At 36.5% G+C, this 23,434-nt stretch overlaps 2 protein-coding genes across 6 annotated transcripts in view; both read left to right on the forward strand.

The window, feature by feature from the left end:
• Window positions 1-11,862, forward strand: part of soat1 (sterol O-acyltransferase 1) — a 28,421-nt gene extending 16,559 nt beyond the window's left edge. Inside the window, exons 12-17 of one of the 4 annotated variants that reach the window (XR_012383763.1) lie at window positions 1,114-1,211; window positions 1,348-1,446; window positions 4,371-4,506; window positions 6,580-6,725; window positions 6,813-8,906; window positions 9,046-10,447. Coding sequence is in view for 3 of the 4 variants with exons in the window: in XM_073909671.1 (XP_073765772.1) it covers window positions 1,114-1,211; window positions 1,348-1,446; window positions 4,371-4,506; window positions 6,580-6,725; window positions 6,813-6,890 (557 nt within the window). In the remaining variant the exon portion in view is untranslated. Of the gene's footprint in view, window positions 1-1,113; window positions 1,212-1,347; window positions 1,447-4,370; window positions 4,507-6,579; window positions 6,726-6,812; window positions 10,448-11,475 lie in introns of those variants that run through there. The other 3 variants (XM_073909671.1, XM_005166868.6, NM_001123272.1) reach the window with 3 other exon arrangements.
• A 43-nt stretch (window positions 11,863-11,905) lies between these two features.
• Window positions 11,906-23,434, forward strand: part of abl2 (c-abl oncogene 2, non-receptor tyrosine kinase) — a 68,342-nt gene continuing 56,813 nt past the window's right edge. For both annotated transcript variants that reach the window (XM_005166889.6, XM_005166890.6), the window contains exon 1: window positions 11,906-12,592. In XM_005166889.6, the coding sequence (XP_005166946.1) occupies window positions 12,352-12,592 (241 nt within the window). In that variant the 5' untranslated portion in view covers window positions 11,906-12,351. The remainder of the gene's footprint in view (window positions 12,593-23,434) is intronic.

Below are 23,434 nucleotides of genomic sequence, written 5' to 3' on the forward strand. Positions count from 1 at the left end.
AAAATTGACAGATCGATAGAGAGAGATAGAGGAGCGGGCACTAACAAAACAACACAGGCACATACATAACACTAACATTCTTTAAAATATCTACTTTGTTTGTTCAACACAAGGAAGAAACTCAAAAAGGTTTGAAACAAGTAAATATTCTCTTTTAATTGAATTGTTAATTGAATTGTGCGTTTCTAGATCACATATAAATACTTAATAAGTATTTACTTAATAAGTCAAGCAGTATTTTCTAGACAAGCAAAAAATATAGTCTTGTTTTAAAAAATAATAGGCTAAAATTAAGTGAGTTTTTGATTAAAACAAACTAAATAATCGGCCAATGGGGAGGCTAATTTTTTTGACATAAGATTATTTGACTTGTTTTAAAGAAAAACTTACTTAATTTTGATACATTAGTTCTTATAACAAGACAATGTGTTTTGCATGTCTAGAATATGCTTCTAGATTTAAGATTTTTTTTTAGATGTTTGGACTAGAAACAAAACAAAAAATAAGTGAGAAAAGCGAAAATGAAAAGAACACACCACTTTTTTTTTGGAAGTAGGATCTCTTTATAACTTATAACTGAACACACTATAAAGCTGCTTTTCCACTATCGTGCCAAACCGTTCTAAGAACACTTCGGTACAGTTACGGTTGTTTCTCCACTGAGCCTGGAACGGCGCGCCACGATTACAAACCGTTCTCGGCCCGGAATTCTCGGCACGGTTAGACAACCGTGCTGAACTGTGCTGACAGATTCTGTGTGTTGACGCCGCGACTCGGTTGCTAAGCTACCACAGCTGGCTCAGCAGAAGCGCGCTAGTCATCAGACATCCTCAATAAACTACAGTACATTTAATATAAAATAATGATCCAGGTCTAAACGATACAGTTTGAAAAGGGTTTTAAACAAAGAAATACTGTATGTTGCTCATTTAAATTGTTTAGTTGAACCAGTTTAACTTTACAAGTCATTTACCTTTTTGCAGTGTATTCACTTTCCATTTTACTGATAAGATGCTTAGATAGGAATTTCAAGCTGAAAAGGGTCACAAATGTATTAAAACTGTATAAATGGATGTAGTTTGTTTGATGGTTTTCTTGTTTTCCTTTGTATAGGAGTGCTTGTGCTTTTCCTGGCATTCTTTGCTTTTCTGCATTGCTGGCTTAATGCATTTGCTGAAATGCTACGATTTGGAGACCGAATGTTTTATAAGGTAATAAACATCACTAATATTTAAGCTTATATCATATGATTTTATAAAAAAAATAAAGATGAATTCTAAAAAGACGAAATATCAAATGAAGTCCTCATAATGCAATGCATTTTTCTATCAATGTGTTTTACGCCAGGACTGGTGGAACTCCACTTCATATGCAAACTATTATCGCACATGGAATGTTGTAGTTCATGACTGGCTTTATTACTATGTCTACAGGGACTTCCTGTGGGTGAGTTATCAGCTAAGCATTCATAATTCTAGTTATAGCATATATAGTTATAGTAGTGATTCTAGTTATAAAGCTATGTATTTTTATTATATTTTTTATATATTATTATTTTTAAAGCGACCATATGTCAAATTTTGAAACATTTGTTATTAGTGCTCTCTAGGGATGTAATGATTCAACCAATCCTTGATTTTGATTTCATGATTCGATTTTCACACAACTGTTTTTTTTTTTTTTTTTTAATAAACTGAGACTGAAGATATACTGTAAATAAAAAGACGTCCTTTTAATTGGTCATTGCTGCACATGACTTGTACAATTGTAAAAACAATTTTTTAATTTTTAATTCAAAAAGAAATTTAAAACCAACGAAAAATCAAATAAGTTACACAAATAAATGAAATTTCTTCATCTAAACAAAGTTAGGCTTTTCTTGTGCTTTATCCATTTAAAATGATTTTTAATCATGATCCAAACAGTAGTGCAGCTTACATGCAGCTTGAGCCGTTTTTAATCTAAATTACAGCGTGTAATAAGAAAAAATTTAAGCAAAAGCAGAATGTCCTGACTTAAGTTTGTGAAACTATTGTCATAAAACATACTGTATCTGTAGAAAACTGAAGCTGAAAGAGACGCAGATCTGCCAGCAGGTGGCGATTATGAGCAGCAGTGTTAGGGGCCGTTCACACGAAATGTGGTTTTCCTTTCCAGTGTGATACTTTTGGATTATTTGTCAATTTAAACACGCATTTGACGGATGTGTATGACCAATACGGTCATGCCTCATGTCTCAGCGCCACGATTTTTAGACGCTCAGTCAAGTTGAAAGAACTGTAACCCTTTGATGCACAAGCTATAAAATAGATATAGAAAAAATAAACTTAGACGGGTCACATTAAACCCATGTAGTGCATCAAAGGGTTAACACACCTTTCACACTCAATGCAGCTCAGGCGGTTTATTCTGCTGTGGCGACCCTTGTTAAATAAGATTTTAAGCCGAAGTAAAATTAATGAATGCAGCTCATCAATGTCAATTCCATAGCAGTTGACCAATCAGAAGAGCTTGGTGGCAGGGAAACTGTTGCAGGTGTCTGTTTTCAGGTGCTCTGTGGCTTTTTTCAAACCATTCCCAATCATTGCGTCTTGCGTTTTAAGAAGCAGAGACGCATTCAGTGTGAATGAGCCCATATAGTGCCTCCTGGATTACTTGTGACAACTTTAACCCTTTGACTGCCCGCTCTATTAAATGGTTGACCATGTTATGACTGTTTTAAATAATGACTGTTAAAGTCATTTAAAGAATGACTATTTTAAAAAACGATTTACACACACAGCATTGTTGGTTTACAAAGGAATCAAACAAACATAATCCTGTTGCTCGACTGCACTTGATTTTGGTTTTATTGTTAAAAAAACAACAAGAAAATTTTAAATGAGAATCTTAAATGTTATATGGCATACTTCAAAAAATAAAGATAATTTAGTGTTCAATAATGTTTTATTTTGGATATTTTGTAAAAATAAGTTGGTCTAACATGTGACTTTCAGATTTTTCATAGTTTATGTATTAATTCTGGTCCTTTTACCATAAAATGACATATTAACCAATTGGTAGAGGCTGATATTTTAGAAATTATGGGATGTGTTGAAAAAAATGCATTGAGTGTGTTAACTTGCGACATAAAGGAGTTAAGAAATGCAATCCAAATGTTTTTTTCTTGGTGGAGTAGTTAATATGTATCATTCAGAGGTAAAAGAAACAAAAAAATACCATTTTAACTTTTCTAAAGTATTACACCCCAAGTCTAGGGGAAACAAAAAGGGCATAATAAACGAAGAACAAACAAATGTGTTGGCGTGGTGGATTTCCCAAACTAAACAAAACCTAAAGCAAAAGATTCCCTTCGGTCGACAACCAAACTCACACACTCAATTGAGAGTATATATGAAGATATTTATTATAGAAAAATAGGGTTTATATAAATGAGCATTTCGTCAGGGTGACCACAGGCCAAAATAACAAACAAAAGAATCTATAAAATAAATCCACTAAATTACCTATTACTATATAAATAAAAATACAAGAATCTTACCTTACTCCCTAACATAAACAAGTCAAAAGTAATCAAATAAATAGGCAGGTCACCCCTACACGCTCAAACTCTCAATAAATATTCAAGCATAAGATGGTCATCAATACAAAGTTGATTAGTGTTGGTAGTCGGCCGAAGGGGTGAGGGAAACCCAGGAGCTCCACTCCAAACACCGAACGCAGCAGAAATGAGCTCTCCGATTCCTGCCGGAAGCTCCCTTTTATACAGGCCTCGTAGACCAGCAGCCAATCAGAGCAGGGAATCACGCCGGCGTGGGAGCCTATAAGACAACAGAAAAACAGCAAGGAGGCGGGACAAAAGAAAAAGAGTACAAACCGCAATAATAGACAAATAAATTAACTTCAGTCGTAACAAAAGACATTTTAATTGATTTGAAATGCCTTGCAGTTCATCTTTACATCTTTAGTGATACTATTGGCAATTTGTGCACTGCAGCCAGCAACTTATTCCGCACTACTGCGCATGTAACGTACAAAATAAAACAAATTTAAATCATTATTTGCTCTTAGCTCTTGCACATTATCCTGAAGATTGTATTATTTATTTAATGGGAGACAAAAGAGGTTTCATTAATGCATTAATGTCACATCTTTTGATTTTTTTCACTCTCAAAACATCCCAAGTCCTTCACTCTACAGGCTTTTGTTGACAACCTCTTTTATCATTAGCTGTTTGCACATTGGCAGTGAGAAAGCAAATAATTCATATAAATTTGACATTTTCTTTAATGGATGTAGAAATCTGTGCAGAATTTTGTCCAAACATGCATAACCAAGTCTAAACCAAGTTCACTCTTTCACTTGTACAGATGACACAGAAGCGGTTTCGTGCGGTGGCCATGCTGGTTGTGTTTACCGTGTCTGCTGTAGTACACGAGTATGTTCTGGCCATCTGCTTCGGCTTCTTCTACCCCGTCATGTTCTGCCTCTTCATGTGCTTTGGAAGTAAGAAACCCATTTACTACAAAGACATGTCATCACAGGTAGAATTGTCAACAGGCCAAACATATCTGAACAGATATTTAATCCAAAAATTAACATTTGTTGCAATTTACTTTGCTATTCACCCTCATGTGGTTAGAAAATAGAGAGAAAAATATATTGAGGACTTTTGCTATTGGTTATCAACATTCTTAAAATACCTTCAATGGATAAATACGAAACACATTTGTAACATGTGGCTGGTCAGTAATTGTTTGTATGAACCATCCATTTAATTAAAGTACATTACTTAACATTAATTTTACTAGGGATGCACCAATGTATCAGCTGCCAATATTTATTGGTTGGTATTTGGATTGATATAAAGCTGCATATCAGCAATTATACAAGAACACCATAGTTTAATAATTACATGATAATATCATCTAGAAATGCACCTGTCTAGTCCAAATATCTTCAAATACTTAAATCAAGAAGCAAATAAAATGACAAAATGAAGTGATTTTTTTTTTAACAAGCAAAATAATCTGCCAATGAGGGTACTATATGACTTTGAAATTTTCATATAGTAATTATTTTTATCCTAGTTTGTCCCTCTCGTAAAATGTTGAAACGTTGAATGTTCAATGGATCCAATCAATGTTCAGTAAAGCTAAATCAATGGAATAAAACTGTAGCTAGTACTGTATAGCACTGTTTCCCAACCCTGTGTCTGAAGGCACACCACTACAACAGTACACATTTTCAACCTCTTCCTAATCAAACACACCTGAATCACATCATCAGAACATTAGAAGAGACTCCAAATCCTGAAGTTAGGTCAGATTAGGGAGACATCCAAAATATGTAGTGATGATGTGATGTGTTGGGAAACACTGCTGTATAGTACTTCAGCAACATAGGCTCATTCTGAAAACATAGCCCTATATACATTTTTTGACGATTGCAAATTATGTAGCCAGACGTATGTATGGCAGCTTTTCGTCTTTAAAATGAATGATGCGGGCGGTATGATGCTGTTCCTTTTCATGCTTACCAACTGAACGCTTACCTCCGTATGGACGGCTTTAACAGTTTGTCCAGTTAGCTTGCCATGTACGTCGGCAGACTTGAGACACAGAGAGGAGTTGGCCACAACAACGGGGTTTGAGTTCAGCAAAGAACGGTTCCAGAAAGCAAGAAAGATGAAAACAAAAGCCAAACAAATAAATGAATTATAAGTAAATAACAGGGTGAAAATGTGTAAAATCTTTTCTTTGTCTGAATTGCTTTTTAAAGCTGTCGGTTAGGTTCAGGGAAGTTGGTGGGCAAATCAATCGGTGCTATTGAAAACACTATTGGTTGGGTTTAGGGAAGGAGAAGGGTGGGTCAGTTGATTGATCAGTCAGTCAGTCGATAGCCGCCTCTGGTGGATTTACCTGAGAACAGCAGGCGCAAATGGCACTCGTGAGAGAAATTTGAGATCTGAAAAAGCGTACTCAGCGGCCTCTGATGGATTCACAAAAGCAAAAACTGAAAAAAAAATGTAGCTTCTGGGATGTATTTGGTGCTCTCCAGAAATGTATATAGCGGTACGTTTTCAGAATGAACCTGGGTTGTACTAAATGCAATTCAGTAACAGTATTATATCGGTATCGGAATTAAATTATTATTTTTTTAAAATCCATATTGTTTGAGTTTAAAAAATCATATCTACAGTATTTACCCCTACTTTAACTGATAAGATGCTTATATAAGTATTGTAATAAAGATTACACGCTAAGAAGAGTCACAATTGTTGTAAAATGTGCCCTCTATACCTGTGCCTCTGCATGTTATTCAAAAGTAAAAAACTCATTAACCACAAGAGCATGTCAAACACCCCTGCTAAAACAAACAAACAAACAGCTAGTCTTAAGCTGGTTTTACAGCAGACCAAACATGTGTTTAGCTGGTCAGCAACTGGTCAACCAAATAACACTCAAACAGACCAATCTAACCTGCTTGGCCAGGCTGGGATGCCAGATAACCACTTAAAAATGCTGTTTTCATGACTGATTAACACGACAGAAGCTAAACATGTCCTATTTCTCACAGTGGTGTTTAACTTCGTCCTTCATGACCGGAGGAAAGGACCGATCTGGAACGTGATTATGTGGACGTCTCTGTTCTTGGGACAGGGGGTAATGATCTGCCTGTATTCTCAAGAGTGGTACGCACAACGCTACTGTCCCATTGAGGAGGTAAACAAAAACTAGTGGAGCCTGATGTGTTTAATGCAGATCATTGTTGGTTTATTCATGTGTTTGAGTGTATTTTTGTTTCCTCAGCCTTCCTTGATTGACCTGCTGAAGCCTCGATCCTGGACTTGTTATCCACAGACTAACGCTGCTTTTGACTCTCACTGAATGGGATTAACACAGAAGAACATTCTTTAGGTATTGCACTATGAGTGAAAAATGAAAATCACGAAGACAATGTTTTATGATGGGGCCTTAGATATGTTATTTGTTGAGATATTATTTATTATGACAGCCGTAACAGAATGTGGAACGTCTATAATGTTTCAATAGTTTAGTCTAGTTAGCATTTGACAATCTATTTTAGGTTCAATCTGATCTGGCTTAAAGAGATTCTATTTTTAGACGCCTTTGTGATGTCATGAAGTTGAGATCAGATTTAGTTTACTGCCGTTTTATTTAGATTTTTAGTATTTGATACTGTTGTGTTATTCCATGGACTTAAAGAGTGAATATGTGGTATATTTTGGCTGTTTTTTTCTGCCTGGACCACAAAAAAAATCTAAAATGTTTACAAATGGGGTTTTGAAATCTAAAACCCCAAAGGAAACGATGTGCCATACTGCTGTGAAACATTCCTTCATTCATTTTTTTTTCGGCATAGTCCCTTTATTCAACTGGGGTTTCTGGTTTCTGGAAGCTGATTCCAGCAGCGGAGGGCGTATTAGCTGAAAGCCCATTCACCCTGCTTTGACTGAACTCTTGGAGCTTATAATTTATTTGATCCTAAAATCTGAGCGAGCATATCTGTAATGTATTGAGGTCCTAGGCCATTTAGTAATTTATAGACAACTAATAATACTTTAAAATCTATTCTGAATGTAACTGGGAGCCCGTGTAAAGACCTGAGGACAGGTGTGATCTGCTGTGATTTCCTGGTTTTGGTCAGAATCCTGGCAGCAGCGTTCTGGATGAGCTGCAACTGTCTGAATGTCTTTTTGGGAAGGCCTGTGAGGAGTCCATTACAGTAATCCACCCTGGTGCTGATAAAAGCATGATCAAGTTTCTCTAAGTCCTCACTGGGAACAAAGCATCTGATTCTTGCAATGTCTTTGAGATGATAGTATGCTGATTTACTGACTGCTTTGACATGCTTTAACTCATGACTTTGACATGACTACACTGGGAAACATCCATACACACTCAGTCACACATACACTAAGTACAATTTAGGTTATTCAATTCACCTATAGCGCATGTCTTTGAACTGTGGGGGAAACCAGAGCACCCAGAGGAAACCCATGCGAACACGGGGAGAACATGCAAACTCCACACAGAAATGTCAACTGACCCAGCCTGGACTCGAACCAACAACCTTCTTGCTGTGAGGCAACAGTGCTAACCACTGAGCCATCGTGTCACCCTTGTGAAACATAAAAACTCATTTAATTCTAGAGCTTTAATTTGGAGGAAGTTCTCCATTCTGCTCATTTGTTCTCTTTGGTTACTGTTTGAAGAGTCTGGTTCACACCAGGAGTGAAAATAGGACTATATTATCAACTCATAATAGCTGGGTTTCCATCATCACATGTTAATGCACATTTTGAAGTATCGCATGGGAAACGAGTGATGCCAAATGATGAATGAAACTAGTTTTTACACTCGCTTGAGATGATTTTGGACTTTGGATATTGGGTTCATTTGAATAATGGAAGATGGAAACGCATTTTACAAAAAACTCACATGGCAAATCGACTGTCCCTGTTATCAGTGTAGGCAGATGGGCTGGTTTCCAGAAAATGTGGGCGGTTTTGAAAAGTAAATTTTATATACAACTTATTTAACAAAACATAAGTGTGTGCTCTAAATCCATTCAGTTAGTAGGGACAAGTGCATAGCACAAACCATGTGGGCCCACCTTCAAGAGGATCGAGGTGAAGGAAAGTTATCAAAATCTGATTCTCCAGACAAATCTGACTCCCCTTCGCATGCGCGCATCACATTAAACTCACATCAGTTTACCATGACACTTTTATTGATCATTTTATTCCGCAATTGACAGCAAGAACAAACATAGAAGTGTTGTCTGTTTGACAAACAGCATCTAATTGTGTTCAAAAGATTTTTAAATGTCAAATGCATTTCATACCCCTTTTCGAAAGTAAAACATACTCTACTACAGGGGTGTCCAAACTCCATCCTGGAGGGCCGGTATCCTGCTGAGTTAGTTCCAACTAAACACACCGGCTAATCAAGCTCTTTCTAGGTGTACTAGAAACTTCCAGGCAGGTGTGTTGAAGGAAGTGGGAACTAAACTATACAGGACACTGGCCCTCCAGGACTGAGTTTGGACACCCCTGCTCTAATAGGTAGTGTAATCTACATAAGATTAAGTGCAATGAGAGGAGGCAGAGTTTCGATGTGACCCGGTTATGTTGTGGTTCTGTGACTGCTGGTGTTGGTTAAAAATTATGACAATTAAAGTAACTAGGTTAATTTCGAATTCACTTTTATAAAATATTGATCAATTTTTTTGTGAGTTTGGGCGGGTTTTAGACAGCTTTAGGGCTGGAAAAAAGCAGCTGGAAAAAAAAAATATCTGGCAACACTGTCCATTATGCTTGTCTTGTTTATTGTTGGTTACAAGGTTACCAATACTACAGTCAACCACTCTAACAACTTAATGGAAATTCACCTAATTCACATTTTCTTTGGGAAAGATTCTCTTCACGTTAGGATGGAAACCAACTAACAACATTGTGTTTATTGTAAGTTTCCACTGCAGTTTTAATGCTTGACTCATCCATGCTTTTTAAAGCAAGTTGGCTTCTGATTGGATGCCAATGTTTTTGTCTTTAATCAGCTAAAAACATGGTTCTGAAATTGATTTCAGTGATATCGTTCTTCTGTGTTGTTATCAATATGTTTATGATGTGGACTATTTTATATTCTTTTGTTGTGACCAGGTCTTTAAATTAGTAGCCGATTTAAACCAAGGATGATAACTATAATGATAACTAATGTCAACACTGCCATCTGCCATTTTAAAACGTTGCATTCTGTAAAACAAAGTATTCTGACTGATTGTCAATGTTAACGTCAGAAATATTGTTTCTCTGTGCTCGTATTGTTATAGTTGTGGTGTTGATTATTCTTTTGTACCTAAACTGACTTCTAGAATTACATATTTATTGTTATCATTATAATTCTCCTTGGTGTGGACAGAGTTTTGGATATTAGACTTATACTAATTGGATACTAATTTAAAAGACATAATTTAAATCGTATTTATTACAAATTAAGGTTTCATATATTTGTGAGGATTGATGCATTGCAGCTGGCTGCACTCATGCCATATTATAATTACTATCAACAGATTTTAAGCACTGTCCCATTATTCATTTATTATGTACACTGCAGGTTTTCCTAGGATTTCCACAACATTTCTTGGGCTGTATTATACATTGTGAAGTGTACATGCAATAACTATGACGACCAGCAGGTGGTGATGGAGAGTTGAATGTTAGTTCTACTGGATACAGGTTTTCCTCATGGTTTCTGTCATGTAAAGTCTTTGTTGTGATTTCCAGAATAGTTGATGATTGTCATCAGGAAAAATGTTCAATATTTTGGAATAATGAAAACTCATTAAGTATTTTTAAATATTTTTGTCATAAATGATCTAGTGAAATGTTCACTAATGTATAAATAAACAGTTTTACTGACATCAGTGTGGTTTCCTTGTTGGAATTATATCTTGTTTTTTTTTTTATCAGATAGCTTGTTTATAATGTATCCTGTTACTTAAATCAACAGTGAAAGTCTTTTCTGTTTACATTTCTGTGCTATTAAAAATGTGTAAATGTGTCAGAAAGGTTGCAAAAGGTTTGTTATAGTAGCTATTATTGTTATACACAAATGTATGCACACTTTTTTTTTTTTGCTTTTTAATTTTTATCATTATGTATTACATATACATATATCTCATGAAAAGATTTATAGACTGACAGAAGAAAACATGAGGATAAAAGATGCTGTAAGTAAACCGGTATTGCAAACACAATGAGACAAAACACTGAAAAATAAAGCTGAGGTTGAATTTACTTTTTTTTTTGTACTGATAAATTACTAGTAGACCTAATTATTATTATTTTTATTATTATAAAAAACAGCAACTGATTTTCTGAAGTAAGACAAATTAAATATATTGCTCAAAAATGTACTACTCTTTTTTTTTTAAAGTATATTAAAGGGGGACACGGTGGCTGATTAGCACTGTCCCCTCACAGCAAGAAGGTCGCTGGTTTGAGTCCTGGCTGGGTCAGTTGGTATTTCTGAATGGAGTTTGCATATTCTCCCTGTGTTCGCATGGGTTTCTCCGGGTGCTCCGGTTTCCCCCTGTCCAAGTATATGCGGTACAGGTGAAGTGAACTAAATTGGCCGTATGTGTGTGAATGACTGTTTAACGATGTTTCCCAGTGATGGGTTGCAGCCGGAAGGGCATCCGCTATGTAAAACAAATGCTGGATACGTTGGCGGTTCATTCTGTTGTGGTGACCCCTAATGAATAAAGGTACTAGGCCGAAGGAAAATGAATGAATGAATGAAAATCAAACAGTAAAATTAAAAGCTCGGTGCATAAGAGGGTCTAGCAGTGAAGCTCCTATTTGAGCTTGCTTTTCACTGTATATTATGAACAAAACTCTTCGTTTTGCTTCTTAATATTTATATAACATATTTTTATTCACTTTAGTGTCCCAGAGATGGGTTGCGGCTGGAAGGGCATCCGCTTCGTAAAAACACGCTGGATAAGTTGGCGGTTCATTCCGCTGTGGCGACCCCAGATTAATAAAGGGACTAAGCCGGCTAGAAAATGAATGAATGAATGAGTATTCACATTAGCACAGTTTTTATGACATCTAATATATTCGTTAAAAATGACATTGTTAGGCCTATGTAACTTAAGCGTTCTTAGCAGACACAACTTTTTATCTGTTTTGGGCTAATTGTAGGCTACGTTGGTTATCATCCGCAAGATTTTATTTGCTGTACTTTATGAATGTACATTTTCTCTTAGTTGTGCTTATGTTATTATTAATGTATTAAAAAGAGCGATGTTTTGCATCACGGTGATGATGGTGTGCGCGCGCTCTCCGTCATTGGCTCGTGCAGCGCACGCCACTGATCCTGCGGTAAAGATGGCGGCCGCGGAGGGGGCTCGCAGCGGCTGGAGCAGAACGGAACGACCCCAAACGGGTCTGCTTTGAGAGAAACACCACTGGAGCGCAGGAGGATCGTACATTCCCGTTGAACAGAGCCGCATACCGGGTGCCGTTTAGCAGAACTGAACGATTAGATTGTGGTTGTTCGCTGTTAGGTGGTGGGTGGGTTCTCTCGCTCTCTCCCTCATACACACACAGAGATAGCTAAGCTAAGCTAACGGAGCTCGGTCCGGTCCGGTGGAGGAGGTGGAAGAGGGGAGGAGAGTGACCGAAAACGGCAAGACTATCATCCCGAGCAGAACAGGCCGTAGTCCTGCCGTTCGTCCGTTGTGGGATGTGAACGGTCCAAACGGACGGCGGGTCTTTCCACGGATCTGTGTTATTTTCCCACCCAGAACACTCGTAGGATGGGACAACAGGTAGGCCGCGTGGGAGAAGGGGCTTCCTCGGGGATCCAGACCCAACCGCAGTCGCAACAGCAGCAGGGCAGGTCGAACCGGGCCAGCAGCTCCGGGAGGAGACCCAGAGACGGCGGCGGCGGCGGCAGCAGCACTCTCACCCTCACCGGGACTCCACCAGGCAGAAGTGCCGCTGCTGCAGTGAACATCATGCCGGACCCGGGGATCAATGTTTTCACCCTACACTCAGGTATGAGCCCATTCAGATGCGTGTTTGGTTTTTTATTAACTGTCAACATTGATATCATGGTGAAATGTGCTGCCTGCAGAGATAATGAGATGAATCCGCCAGGATCAGCGGAAATGCTCCATGACTCTTGGGCTGTTGCGAAATCTTGTGCTATCTAGACCTATCATGGATGCGTTCAAACACTTCTTTGCGTTCTAAACATGTTGTCTAGGTAGTGTGATGAAGTGTGTTCAATAAAAGAGCACAGTTCAACCAACAATTTCTCGTGAATAACAATAGTTGTAATGGCCTGGTGCCTACCAAACCAACGCTGTTAACACTGAGTTAAACAAACCATTTAAAAAAAAAATAATTTGACAGATGAGAACTGAGGCTGTCGACCACTATGAGAAATTAAGGTTTTAGGGCTGTAAGAAGTATCAGAATATCAAATTGAAGTATCAGAGGAGAGAGTTTGATCTTGTTTGATTCCCCATCCAGAGTAGAAACATTGTGTATATTAGGGTTTTGCAAGTGTTCACCTTCTAGTCTTTAGCTTCTCAGAGTATATGAGCGGTTGTGGTTGTAGGTTTATTCCCCAATATGTGTTGCACCAGCACGACTGCCCATTCTGGACAGAGTGTTGCTGAAATGCATGAATTACTTTGAGGCTGTGCTTGTATAAAAGCCTTAGCAAAGTGACAAATTTGTTTACTGTCACTTAAAGTATCTGAAAAAGCCTTTTAAGACGTATCAGCGTTATTGACAATGTTGTCATGAACATTTTCTCATGAAAAATTCATGTTGTGGATATTGTGGTTGAAGCTATTGACATTTTCCCACCACCACTTTAAGAGTCAAAAAACATACAGGCAAAACAGAATTAATACCTGACCAAATGCCAGGCTCTCATGATGCACAATTATAGTAATTTGTGTAAGAACATGAACATTATTTACAACGTTTTTATTAACTATAATTGATCAATTTACATTGCTTCTTAGGCATATTTTGAATTATTTAAGACAAAAATATTCTACATTCTTATTTAAACACTAGTATGGGCAGCATTGGGATGTTAGATTTTAATTTAGTTTATGTTATAGTTGTTTAAAGGCATTGTCTATCAACTGAGAAGGAGAAGTCAGACACAATATTGTCCTAACCGTAGCTGGCGGCTGTTATTTGATAGGGACTGGCATTTATGGTCTCTTTATGAAGCATCTGATGGTGGGAAAGCTGCTGGAGAAGCCTCCGCTTTCTCAGATTTCACTTGTGAGTGATTTGACTGACTCATTTGTTTCAGGCAGCAACACAAAGCACGTATTTGATCATAATACTATTGGCGTGGCATCAGGTGCAATAATGTGTCAGACAGATCTATCTTTCCTAAATCTCATATTCCAGGTATTATCGGGATTATTGTGACTGGCACATTGGTTTGGATGACATTAGTTGTGTGTGGTTTGCAGTGTTCGGGACGTTATCTTTACCATGGCGTTAGATGAACAACAGTGATGATCGCAGGCCGTTAATCCAGACTCACTCTGTATGAATTTTGCCAAGGATATGGTAATCTGTGACCAAATTTTAAAATCCTAAAAGATTACTGTAATTCTATAGGCTCAAATCTAATCTATGATCGCATGGCTGGCATGTTCACTGACAGCCGATTAATGGATGTTGTGATCAAATTTCTCCTCCAATAAAATTCTGGCAATGTCAAAAAATTTTAGACTTGCACAATCAATCGAAGTGTTGTGTGGGTGTTTTCCAGTACTAGGTTGCGACTGGAAGGGCATGCACTGCGTACAATATATGCCAGAGAAATTGGCGGTTCATTCCATCAATGGCCAATCCTTTTCCTGGAGATCTACCTTCCTGTACAGTTTAGCTCCTACCCTGATCAAACCCACCTGAACCAATTAATTAGGACCTGAAATCCACTTGATAATTACAGACAGGTGTGTTTGATAAGGGTTGCAACTGAAATCTGCAGGAAGGTAGATCTCCAGGAACAGGATTGGCCACCTTTGATCAACAGGGACTAAGCCGAAGAAAAATGAATGAAGGAATGAATAAACAATCAATCAAAATAAAATTGTAATTTTCTTAATTGAAAGCTGCAGTCAACTAATAGGAGCACTAAGAAAGAAGGAATCAATGTAAAATGAATTTATTACTTAATGTGATTTAATATATTTTATTAATAGTGCGCAAATACATGTACAATTTACATTAGTGCTGTCAAGATACGATCAATTCAATCCATGATAGTACCAGTAAATATCATGATACCAAGTATAGCGGTTTTTGACGCATGTCACTTCATCTCAAATATTGTTTTATATATAAATCTTTTGTAAATGTTTTATAAATATTGTGCCTCAAATAAAAATGTTTCTTTGTTTATTTTGTTGATAACTGACCAACAAAAATACAAAAAAATTTAGATACAAATTATACAAAACAAAATTCGTTACAAGAAGAGATTTTTTTCAACAAAATATGAAGTGAAAAATGATGGTTTTCTTAGTGTTTCTTGTAGCTATTTTCAATTTTCTCTTCTATTGTATGGTAAGAATCCAACATAATTACAAATTTCACTTTGTTGTTTTTTAAGAGATTGTCACAGTCATTGTAGCTAAATCATATTCGCAGGAACAGAAATGAACTGATTCAGATGTGTATTTGAAGCATCAGAAAAACGTTCAATAGAGTTACAATTACGATAAATTAAAGTAGTCTATTAATTATTTGCTGGCACGAATGAGTGAGCATTTTAGGGACTTTTCCACATGCTATTAACTATTGTTGGACCGTAATGATGATACTACCGTTTACAAACTACAGAGGCACCACCAGTATTTTGGAGCGATAGTATCGCGGTGCTACCGAAGTATTAGTAAATCGTGCAGCCTTAGTTTATTTTTAGTATATATGTTAATATGTTTAGTTGTGTTCATTTGCTGATTTATTTATTAAATCAGGGTGAAACTAAATTTGTATGTTTAATTAAATTACATCCAATTCATTAATCCAGTTTCAGTGTTTTGAGGGATATTGAGTGGTTCTCAATGACATTTTTGATATTAAATTAACGGTGAGAGGTTTGCTTTGTCTATGAAAGACTGCACATATTTTTTTCATTTTACAGTGTAACTTCCATGTACGAACCAGTGTGTGATGAAATACAAACTATGCATCTAGTTGTACAGACACCTACAATCGTCTTTTTAAAAGAAATACGTTTTGTGAACACTTGCACTGTCTGATGAATTAATATTTTTGGTGCAAGCATGCATTCACAGTGATATGAACCGTTATAGGGGTGGTCGTATGTATTTTAAAGTTATTCATTATTTTAATTATTAATATTATTTTAGATGCAGATCAGAGCAAACTATTTCTCAACTATCTCTTAAACTATTAAACTATTTTTTGAGTGCTACAAGTAGCTAAAACTTGCTCAACTCGCGGGAACCGGTGGATGTGCAGCAACTTTAATAGTAAGGTATACACAAAACAAAAGTTTCCATCTGGAGCTCCTTCACAAGACTCGACACTTGTAAACACTCACTTCATCGGGCTCACCGTTCTCAGTACCGCCCAGCTTGTCACCGGGACCAAGCTGACCAATCACAGAGTTTGTGCAATGCGTCGTTGCGACGTGTAGTTACATTTTTTGAGAGGTGCGCGTTAGTGTCTGCCACGGCGAGGGCTATGCGACCGCGCGAAGGCTGCACCGGAGCATGCGTGTGCACTTGATGCAGAAGTATAAATGAGCCTTTAGGGGGGATCAAACGTTAATTAAGGGGTCAGACCCCCCAAACCCTTCTGTAATTCACACTCTGCATACTTGTATTTATTTTGTTGGTATGGCATTCGTTGACTTCAATTTCAATTGATGATTTAAATCTCGATGACGAATCTCCTCTTTGTTTTCGATGTGTCTTACAGTGTGACATGGGGGTTTATGTTAGAACAGTCCTGACAAACGTCACTTAAAAATTGCACAGTATTGTGAGGCTGGCTTTACCCAAAGGCTCTATTAGGTCTTCTTTGAGCTTCGTGCCAGGTGTTGGTCTCTTCTTCACCGCGTGGGCTGATCAACACCAAAGAGAAGCTTGTCACATCTTGACAGTGAAACCCTTCGGCTGGAAACATTGACTTGTGAGGGTTGCAGATGAGCTATTTTTACTCTCATCCCTTATAGCCTGATGTATAGCTGTGGTTGAAAGGACTTAGAATAATCAGGATTATAATTGGATGTAAGAGCTGCCACACAATGTATCTGAAATATTTTTGTTTTTGCGATAATAGTATATGCATAACCTAGTTAAGCCTTTAAATGTGACTTTAAGCTGTAGAGAAGTGTCTTTAAAAAATATCTAGTCAAATAAAACAGTATGTAACACTTAACATCATTGAGGTGTTCATGTTGCTGAGCAACGTATATAAATCAATGTGACTTGTACGACTCCCTTCTTCCGAACTTGAAAATATAATTGGCTGAGTTGTAGATCTTGTAGTAGATAAGGATCTTGTGGTGGGTCAAATCGAGACGGCAATATTTTTTCAGATTTGTTTATTCCGATTTGATCTAATACACAGTAAATAACTGGGAAGAGGAAATATTGACTCCTTAGAGGGAGATCTTTTTATCTTTTTTCTTCTTTTTTTAACTCCTATTTGTAACTTGCTAAAAAAAATTTCACTTGTTTTTCTTTCTCACAGGATATGTTTGTTTTTAATTAATTAAATAAAATTTTGAGAGAATAGTGGGAAAACAAGAAACTAGGACACTCTTTAATTTTTCTTATTCTTTATTATATACTACTGTGTATGGTCTTGTTAAATATCAATACAAAAATAACCAATCGGATAGGTCTGTGCAGTTAATCGGAAATCCAATTTCGATTTTGGCTTCTAACGATTATGAAAACCGATTAATCGAGATAAACGATTGTTGCGTCATATACTGCCCCTTTCCATTTGAACACGTGTTGCTCTTAAAAGCGCGAAAGACCGCATGATTCTGTGTGTGCGGCGCGTGTGTGCGGTGTTTAGGGATTATTCGTATTAACCCTTATTTGTTTAATAAACAAACAAGTTGAGAATAAAAAGACACGTGAAAAGGAAACCATTAAAGTGACAGTGCACAATAATCCTGCTGCCGCCTGTTTTTATCATTAGTCAAACAACAAAAAGAGAAAATCCTTCACTGCTCTTGACTGAAGGACTTTTGTAGCTAAATTGTTTTTCTTACAGTGAAGATCCCTAAAGCACAGTTTGTTTCATATTTCTATTCTATTGTATTTTACATACATTTTATTTCTATTTTATATTTTACTTTTATTCTAGCCAAAATAAAACAAATAAGCGTTTCTCCAGAAGAAAAAATATTTAAAATAGCTGAAAATAAATATTAATGATGTGAGTAGAAGAAAATTATGAAGCGAATACAAATCTGAATATCAGCTCTTGATGTTTTCAGTTGTTCATAGTATTTTAAAGTCTGAATTATTGCATCTTGACATTTTTTTTAGCACAAAAATGTTACCTGTTTATTTTAGCATGACATTTACATAAATAACAGTTTTTTTATATAAAAGAAATTTTTATATAAGTTTGACCTTCATTCTGTTGAACGCAACTATGGCTGTTTTTTCCCCTTCTTCAGAATATTTAGTTTTGTTTGTTTAATATCACTTGACTGTAAGCAGATGGTGAGGAAATGTTCATTTTTGTTTGAACTATCGCTTTAAGAGTATAGTTGTGGGCCTGACTGTCACCCAGCCGTTGACTAACTGCCATCACAGACTTCAACAGACACTGCAGCCTTTTAGAAGTTGAATAGAACATCTTTTAATGACCGTCTAGAGGAAAGATCTGATCTCTGATCATTTTGCACGGTCTGACCAGATTGTTTGGAACAAACACTGATTGTCTCTCTCTAGTACATTTAGTTGGTGTGACTAGAATTATTTTTGCAACGTTTCATTTTAGCGGCGAGCAATACAAATCACATTTTCAGTCTGAACATTCAAAGGTTTGTAACTGATTTAAAGGCTCATGTCCTTGGTCACATTTTGTTGCTCTAGACCAAAAGAATGGTTATTCAAAGACAGAAAACAACAGGTCATTTATTCAGGCTCACGTTGTTTCATGCTCATAGTTCTAGTAACAATCAGTTACAATAATGTAAATAGTAATATTGTCTGCATTGTGTATAAATCTTAAAGGCATAGTTCCCCAAAAAGTGCGGCAACAGTTTGTGGATATTTACTTAACCTCAGCTCATTCAAGATGTGTTTTATTTTGTTTTTATTATTTTTATTTTCATTTTTTTCGGGTTTTAACCTTAAATGGACAGTAGAGATTATAGACAGGAAAGTGTGGGGAGCGGAGAGAAGGGAAGGATTGGCTAAGGACATCAAGCCGGGAATCGAACTCTGGGCGCCGTGAGCACCTTGGTGCTTTCTGTTGATGCTCTAACCTTTAGGCAATTTGAGTATTATATTAGATTTTTAGCTGGCAGTGGTGTCCTTAATGTTTCATATAATGCAACTCAGTGTTAACAATCTTCATGAGTGTCAAAAGGAAATGTCCAATTGAAACCATTGGCCTATGGTGATGCAGTGAAGGAGAATGATTTTTTTGTAAAAGAACTCAACTGAGTTATTTACATTAACCATTATAACCTTTTATCGACAGCATCAGGCAAACAGTCCATGACTGGTTTTTGAGCTTCTTTTTTTTCAGAACAGGAGGAATAAACTAGAAGTTTTAAATAATGTATTTCTGCTTCATGCTTATAATGCACAAGTCAAATGGTATTATTTAAATTGGCAATATATTGATTTATCTATTATTTTCAAAAAGAATCAGCTTTGGCCAATATGTGTTTTTTTTTTTACTGTATTTTATCGAATAATAAACTGTGTAACTGAATATGTCATGGGTGCCGTCACTTTGAGTCCAGTTTGCAACAAACTGAACGTTATTTGCAACTTTATTACCTGTTATTCACAGCCTATGCAGGTTCTATTCACTAAAGCAGACATCATTGGCGTACATGTGCGCCTTCTCTCGACACTAAACAAACCTTGCGTCAGCTCGCTTGTGATTTCTTAGCTGCGAATACAACATTACATGGAGACAGAAATGACATAATATATACATACAATATATAAATACAGTGTGTGACACTTTTAACACCATTTGGAGGTGTTCTTGTCGCTGAGCAACGTATATAAAACAGTGTAAAGACTTGTGTGTTTGCCTTTATGCTTCTCTCCTGACCTTGAAAATATAATTGGCTGAATCGTAGAGAAGCTGAATTAAGATTGTGTGTGTGTGGTCGAATCAAAATCACAATCTTTTTTTGATCAATCATTGCATTTTATCCATGGGTTTCAAATTCTTTTCTTTTTAAATTTTGACCATATCAGTTTTCTATTGCATTCTGTGTGTTGTTATTTTTAATGAAATGGAAATAATGCGACATCAGACGTTCAACAATCACATTTGACAATACTTAAAAACAAAAAAAAAATAGCATTGGGGTTTGGGATGACATACGGATGAGTAAATATCGTTTTTTATTTTTAATATGAAATCTCTGGAGGATACAGATTCGCTCGAATGCTATCATTAAGATTCTATCATTAAGACGTCAACTCTTTGATTCTGAAACTGTGGTGTCGGTCATAATCACTCAAACTCTTGACTACACCAAGACACTACTCGATTTCCCAAATCGTTTTTACCCAATGCGCCATTCCACAACTCATCTCTCATGCACAGAGTAAAATTCCATCAGATCCAGGAGGAAATATCTCTCTTTCAGAAGCTCCATTAGAAGCCGCTGCGTGACGAATTGCGCTTAATTGACCTGTGTGGTCAGACAGAAGGATGAATGAATAAATGAGTGGTCCAGTCTCCTGCAGACAGACATGAGTCAGTTCAGCACAGCTCTGAGGTCACAGGGCCACTTCCACAAACCTTTTTATTTATTTATCAACCCTGGCGCATGCCCACAGGCTTTTATTATTTCAGTAGGCTGGTGCAAAAGTGCTGCCCTCAACTTAATGTAGTCTAAAGTACCCAAAACCATTGATTTTTAGAACTTGGAACAGTGTAGACGTTTACTTGGCATACAGTAGAAAGATAAAACTCTCTGAGCTTCACTTTCTGTTTATACTTTATTTCATATTCATATACAGTTGAAATCAGTAAATTTTTTCTTCAATTTATAAACAATAGTTTCAATAGATAATTTCTAATAACTGATTTCTGTCATCTTTGCCATGATCACAGTACATAATATTTTACTAGATATTTTTCAAAATACTAGTATTCAGCTTATAGTGACATTTAAAGGCTTTACTAGGTTTATTAGCCAAAACATTGTATAACGATGGTTTGTACTGTAGACAATCTAACTAAATATTGCTTAAAAGCTAATAATATTGACCCTAAAGTGTTTTTTAAAAAGTTAAAACTGCTTTTATTCTAGTCAAAATAAAACAAAAGACTTTCTGCAGAAGAAAAAAATATAAATACTCTGAAAAATTCCTTGCTTTGTTAAATCATTTGGGAAATATTTGAAAAAGGAGGGCTAATAAATTGGACTTCAACTATACACCATTATTTTATATTAAAAGGAACAATATGTAAGATTTTGTTCGCTAAAATGTCCATAAACCAGTAGAACCGCCAGTGTTATAGATTTTGCTGACTTTTTATTTATTTATTTATTTTTTGAGGAGTATGCTGTTGTATTTTGCACTGTCTGTATTTTGTACTGTCTCGAGCCAGAATCTAAGCTCTTTACTCATCATAGCACACATGCTGCTGATGATGTGACAATAAAAGTGATTTGATTTGATGGACTTCCATTATGCCACGTTTCAGAGAATGTTCAAACCCAGAGAAATGCTATTGCAAATATTTATTGTTATTTTTTAAAAGATTTATTTTTGGCCTTTTTGGCTTTATTAAGTAGATAGGACAGTATTATAGACAGGGACAGGAAATGTCCTCGAGCCGGAATTCGAAGTCAGGACGTCCTGAAGTGCTACTGCACCATATGTCAGCATGCTAAACACTTAGCTATTGCGCTGACATAATTATTTTTTTAGGGCTTTCACCTTTAATGTATAGGACAGTAGAGAGTATTGACAGGAAAGAAGGGCTGGGCTGATAAACGATATTATATCGAATCGCGATAAAATTAATGTCAATAATAATTAGCTCTCTGCATTTTTACTCTATACTGATCTAAGAGCCAATCACACAGCAGAAATGTGCAACAATGGGAATCTAAAAGTGTGTTAATATTAGCAATGTACTAAATTTTCGGACATCAAAAAATTATCGGACGAAAATGTTATGCCTTTTAATGACTCTAATTTTTGTGGCTTCAGTCATTGTTGTTTTTTTTTTTGTAATCTTTTGTTTTATTTAACATTTTTAAAGATATTTAATAAAAAACAGTACAATACCAATAAAAAAAAAGAAAGAAATAATACGAAACAATTAACCCCTCCTTCAAAAAAAAAAAAAAAGGGAGGGATCGTCTTAGTTACCAATTACATACATATATACACACACGACATATGTAGCATAAACCTAAATATATATAGTTAACGTTCAGCATAAAAAATAATTACTGAGATTGCGTTTTTGCCATATTGCCCAGCCCTGCTGGAAAGTGTGGGGAGCAGAGAGAGAGAGGAAGGATCAGCGCAGGACCTCGAGACGGGAACCAAACTTGGGTCGCCGCGAACACCAGAGTGCATTTGTCGACTACTTGAATGCATGACAGCCCTGAGTTATGCTGTTTTTTTTGGTGTGTGTTTGTGCATCTGTATTTTTTTCATTTCATAGAGCGCAACATTTCTCAGAGTTCTCCTCTGCTTATTGCCATGTTGTTTGTGTTTCTATGGCAAATGCGGGGGAACTACGTGACGAGTGTCAAGTGTAAGGATAAAAACTGATTTTCATTTAAACAAGTTGATGTAAACTTCACACTCGAGTTAATCGATAAAATGAGGATTCTGAATTCCGATCCTCGTGCCCTCCCGCCCTGAACATTTTGTATGTCTATGTCTAACTTGACACACAAGGCTCAGTTCATGGATCTTTCGGTTAACGGGTTGATGATCTGAATCAGAAGACATACTGATATGCAAGGCACGGAGGCCCTGAGGACCAGAATTGAGAACCACTGGGTTAACGTCAGATCACGTTGGCCGGCTTCAGCATATCGAATTAAGAGAGCGCTCTGAATGGTTATTCAGCAACGAATCAGAGCTTAACTATGAAGTAGTGAAGTTATGTAGCAAGTAACCAAGTCAAGAAGAAACACAAAGAGGCCTACTGTAATTTTACTACATTTCTCAAATTAAATGGATTATTAGATTATCGGACATTTGACGAGTGAATCCCTCTCTGGTGAGTGACAATTACTCTGATGACAGTATTAAACGCTGCTTTGTTTATACTTTGCATGTGTGCATCAAAAGTTTCAGTATCCCCTTCTGAATGAGAAAACCAAAAGCACTTGAATCAGTCGGCTGCTGTCTGTTTGTTGTGTTCACGTAAAGCTTCTTGGTCCAGAAATGAGAAAACGTGAGGCGACAAAACCATTTGGCGTCGTCAGCTCTAGTTGTTGTTTGGCTTGGTGTTTACAAGACTTAAAATTGATAATGAGCTTGGTTTTAAACAGCAGACCGCACTCTAGGCTAGTTTTAAACAGCAGGTGGTGTAGTATGCTTTACTAGCAACTTTACTTTGCTTGCATCTAATTCCTTACAAATACCACATGACCTAAAATCAGTGATAAATTAGGATAGG

Source organism: Danio rerio, chromosome 8, assembly GCF_049306965.1.
Source record: "Danio rerio strain Tuebingen ecotype United States chromosome 8, GRCz12tu, whole genome shotgun sequence".
NCBI lineage: Eukaryota > Metazoa > Chordata > Actinopteri > Cypriniformes > Danionidae > Danio > Danio rerio.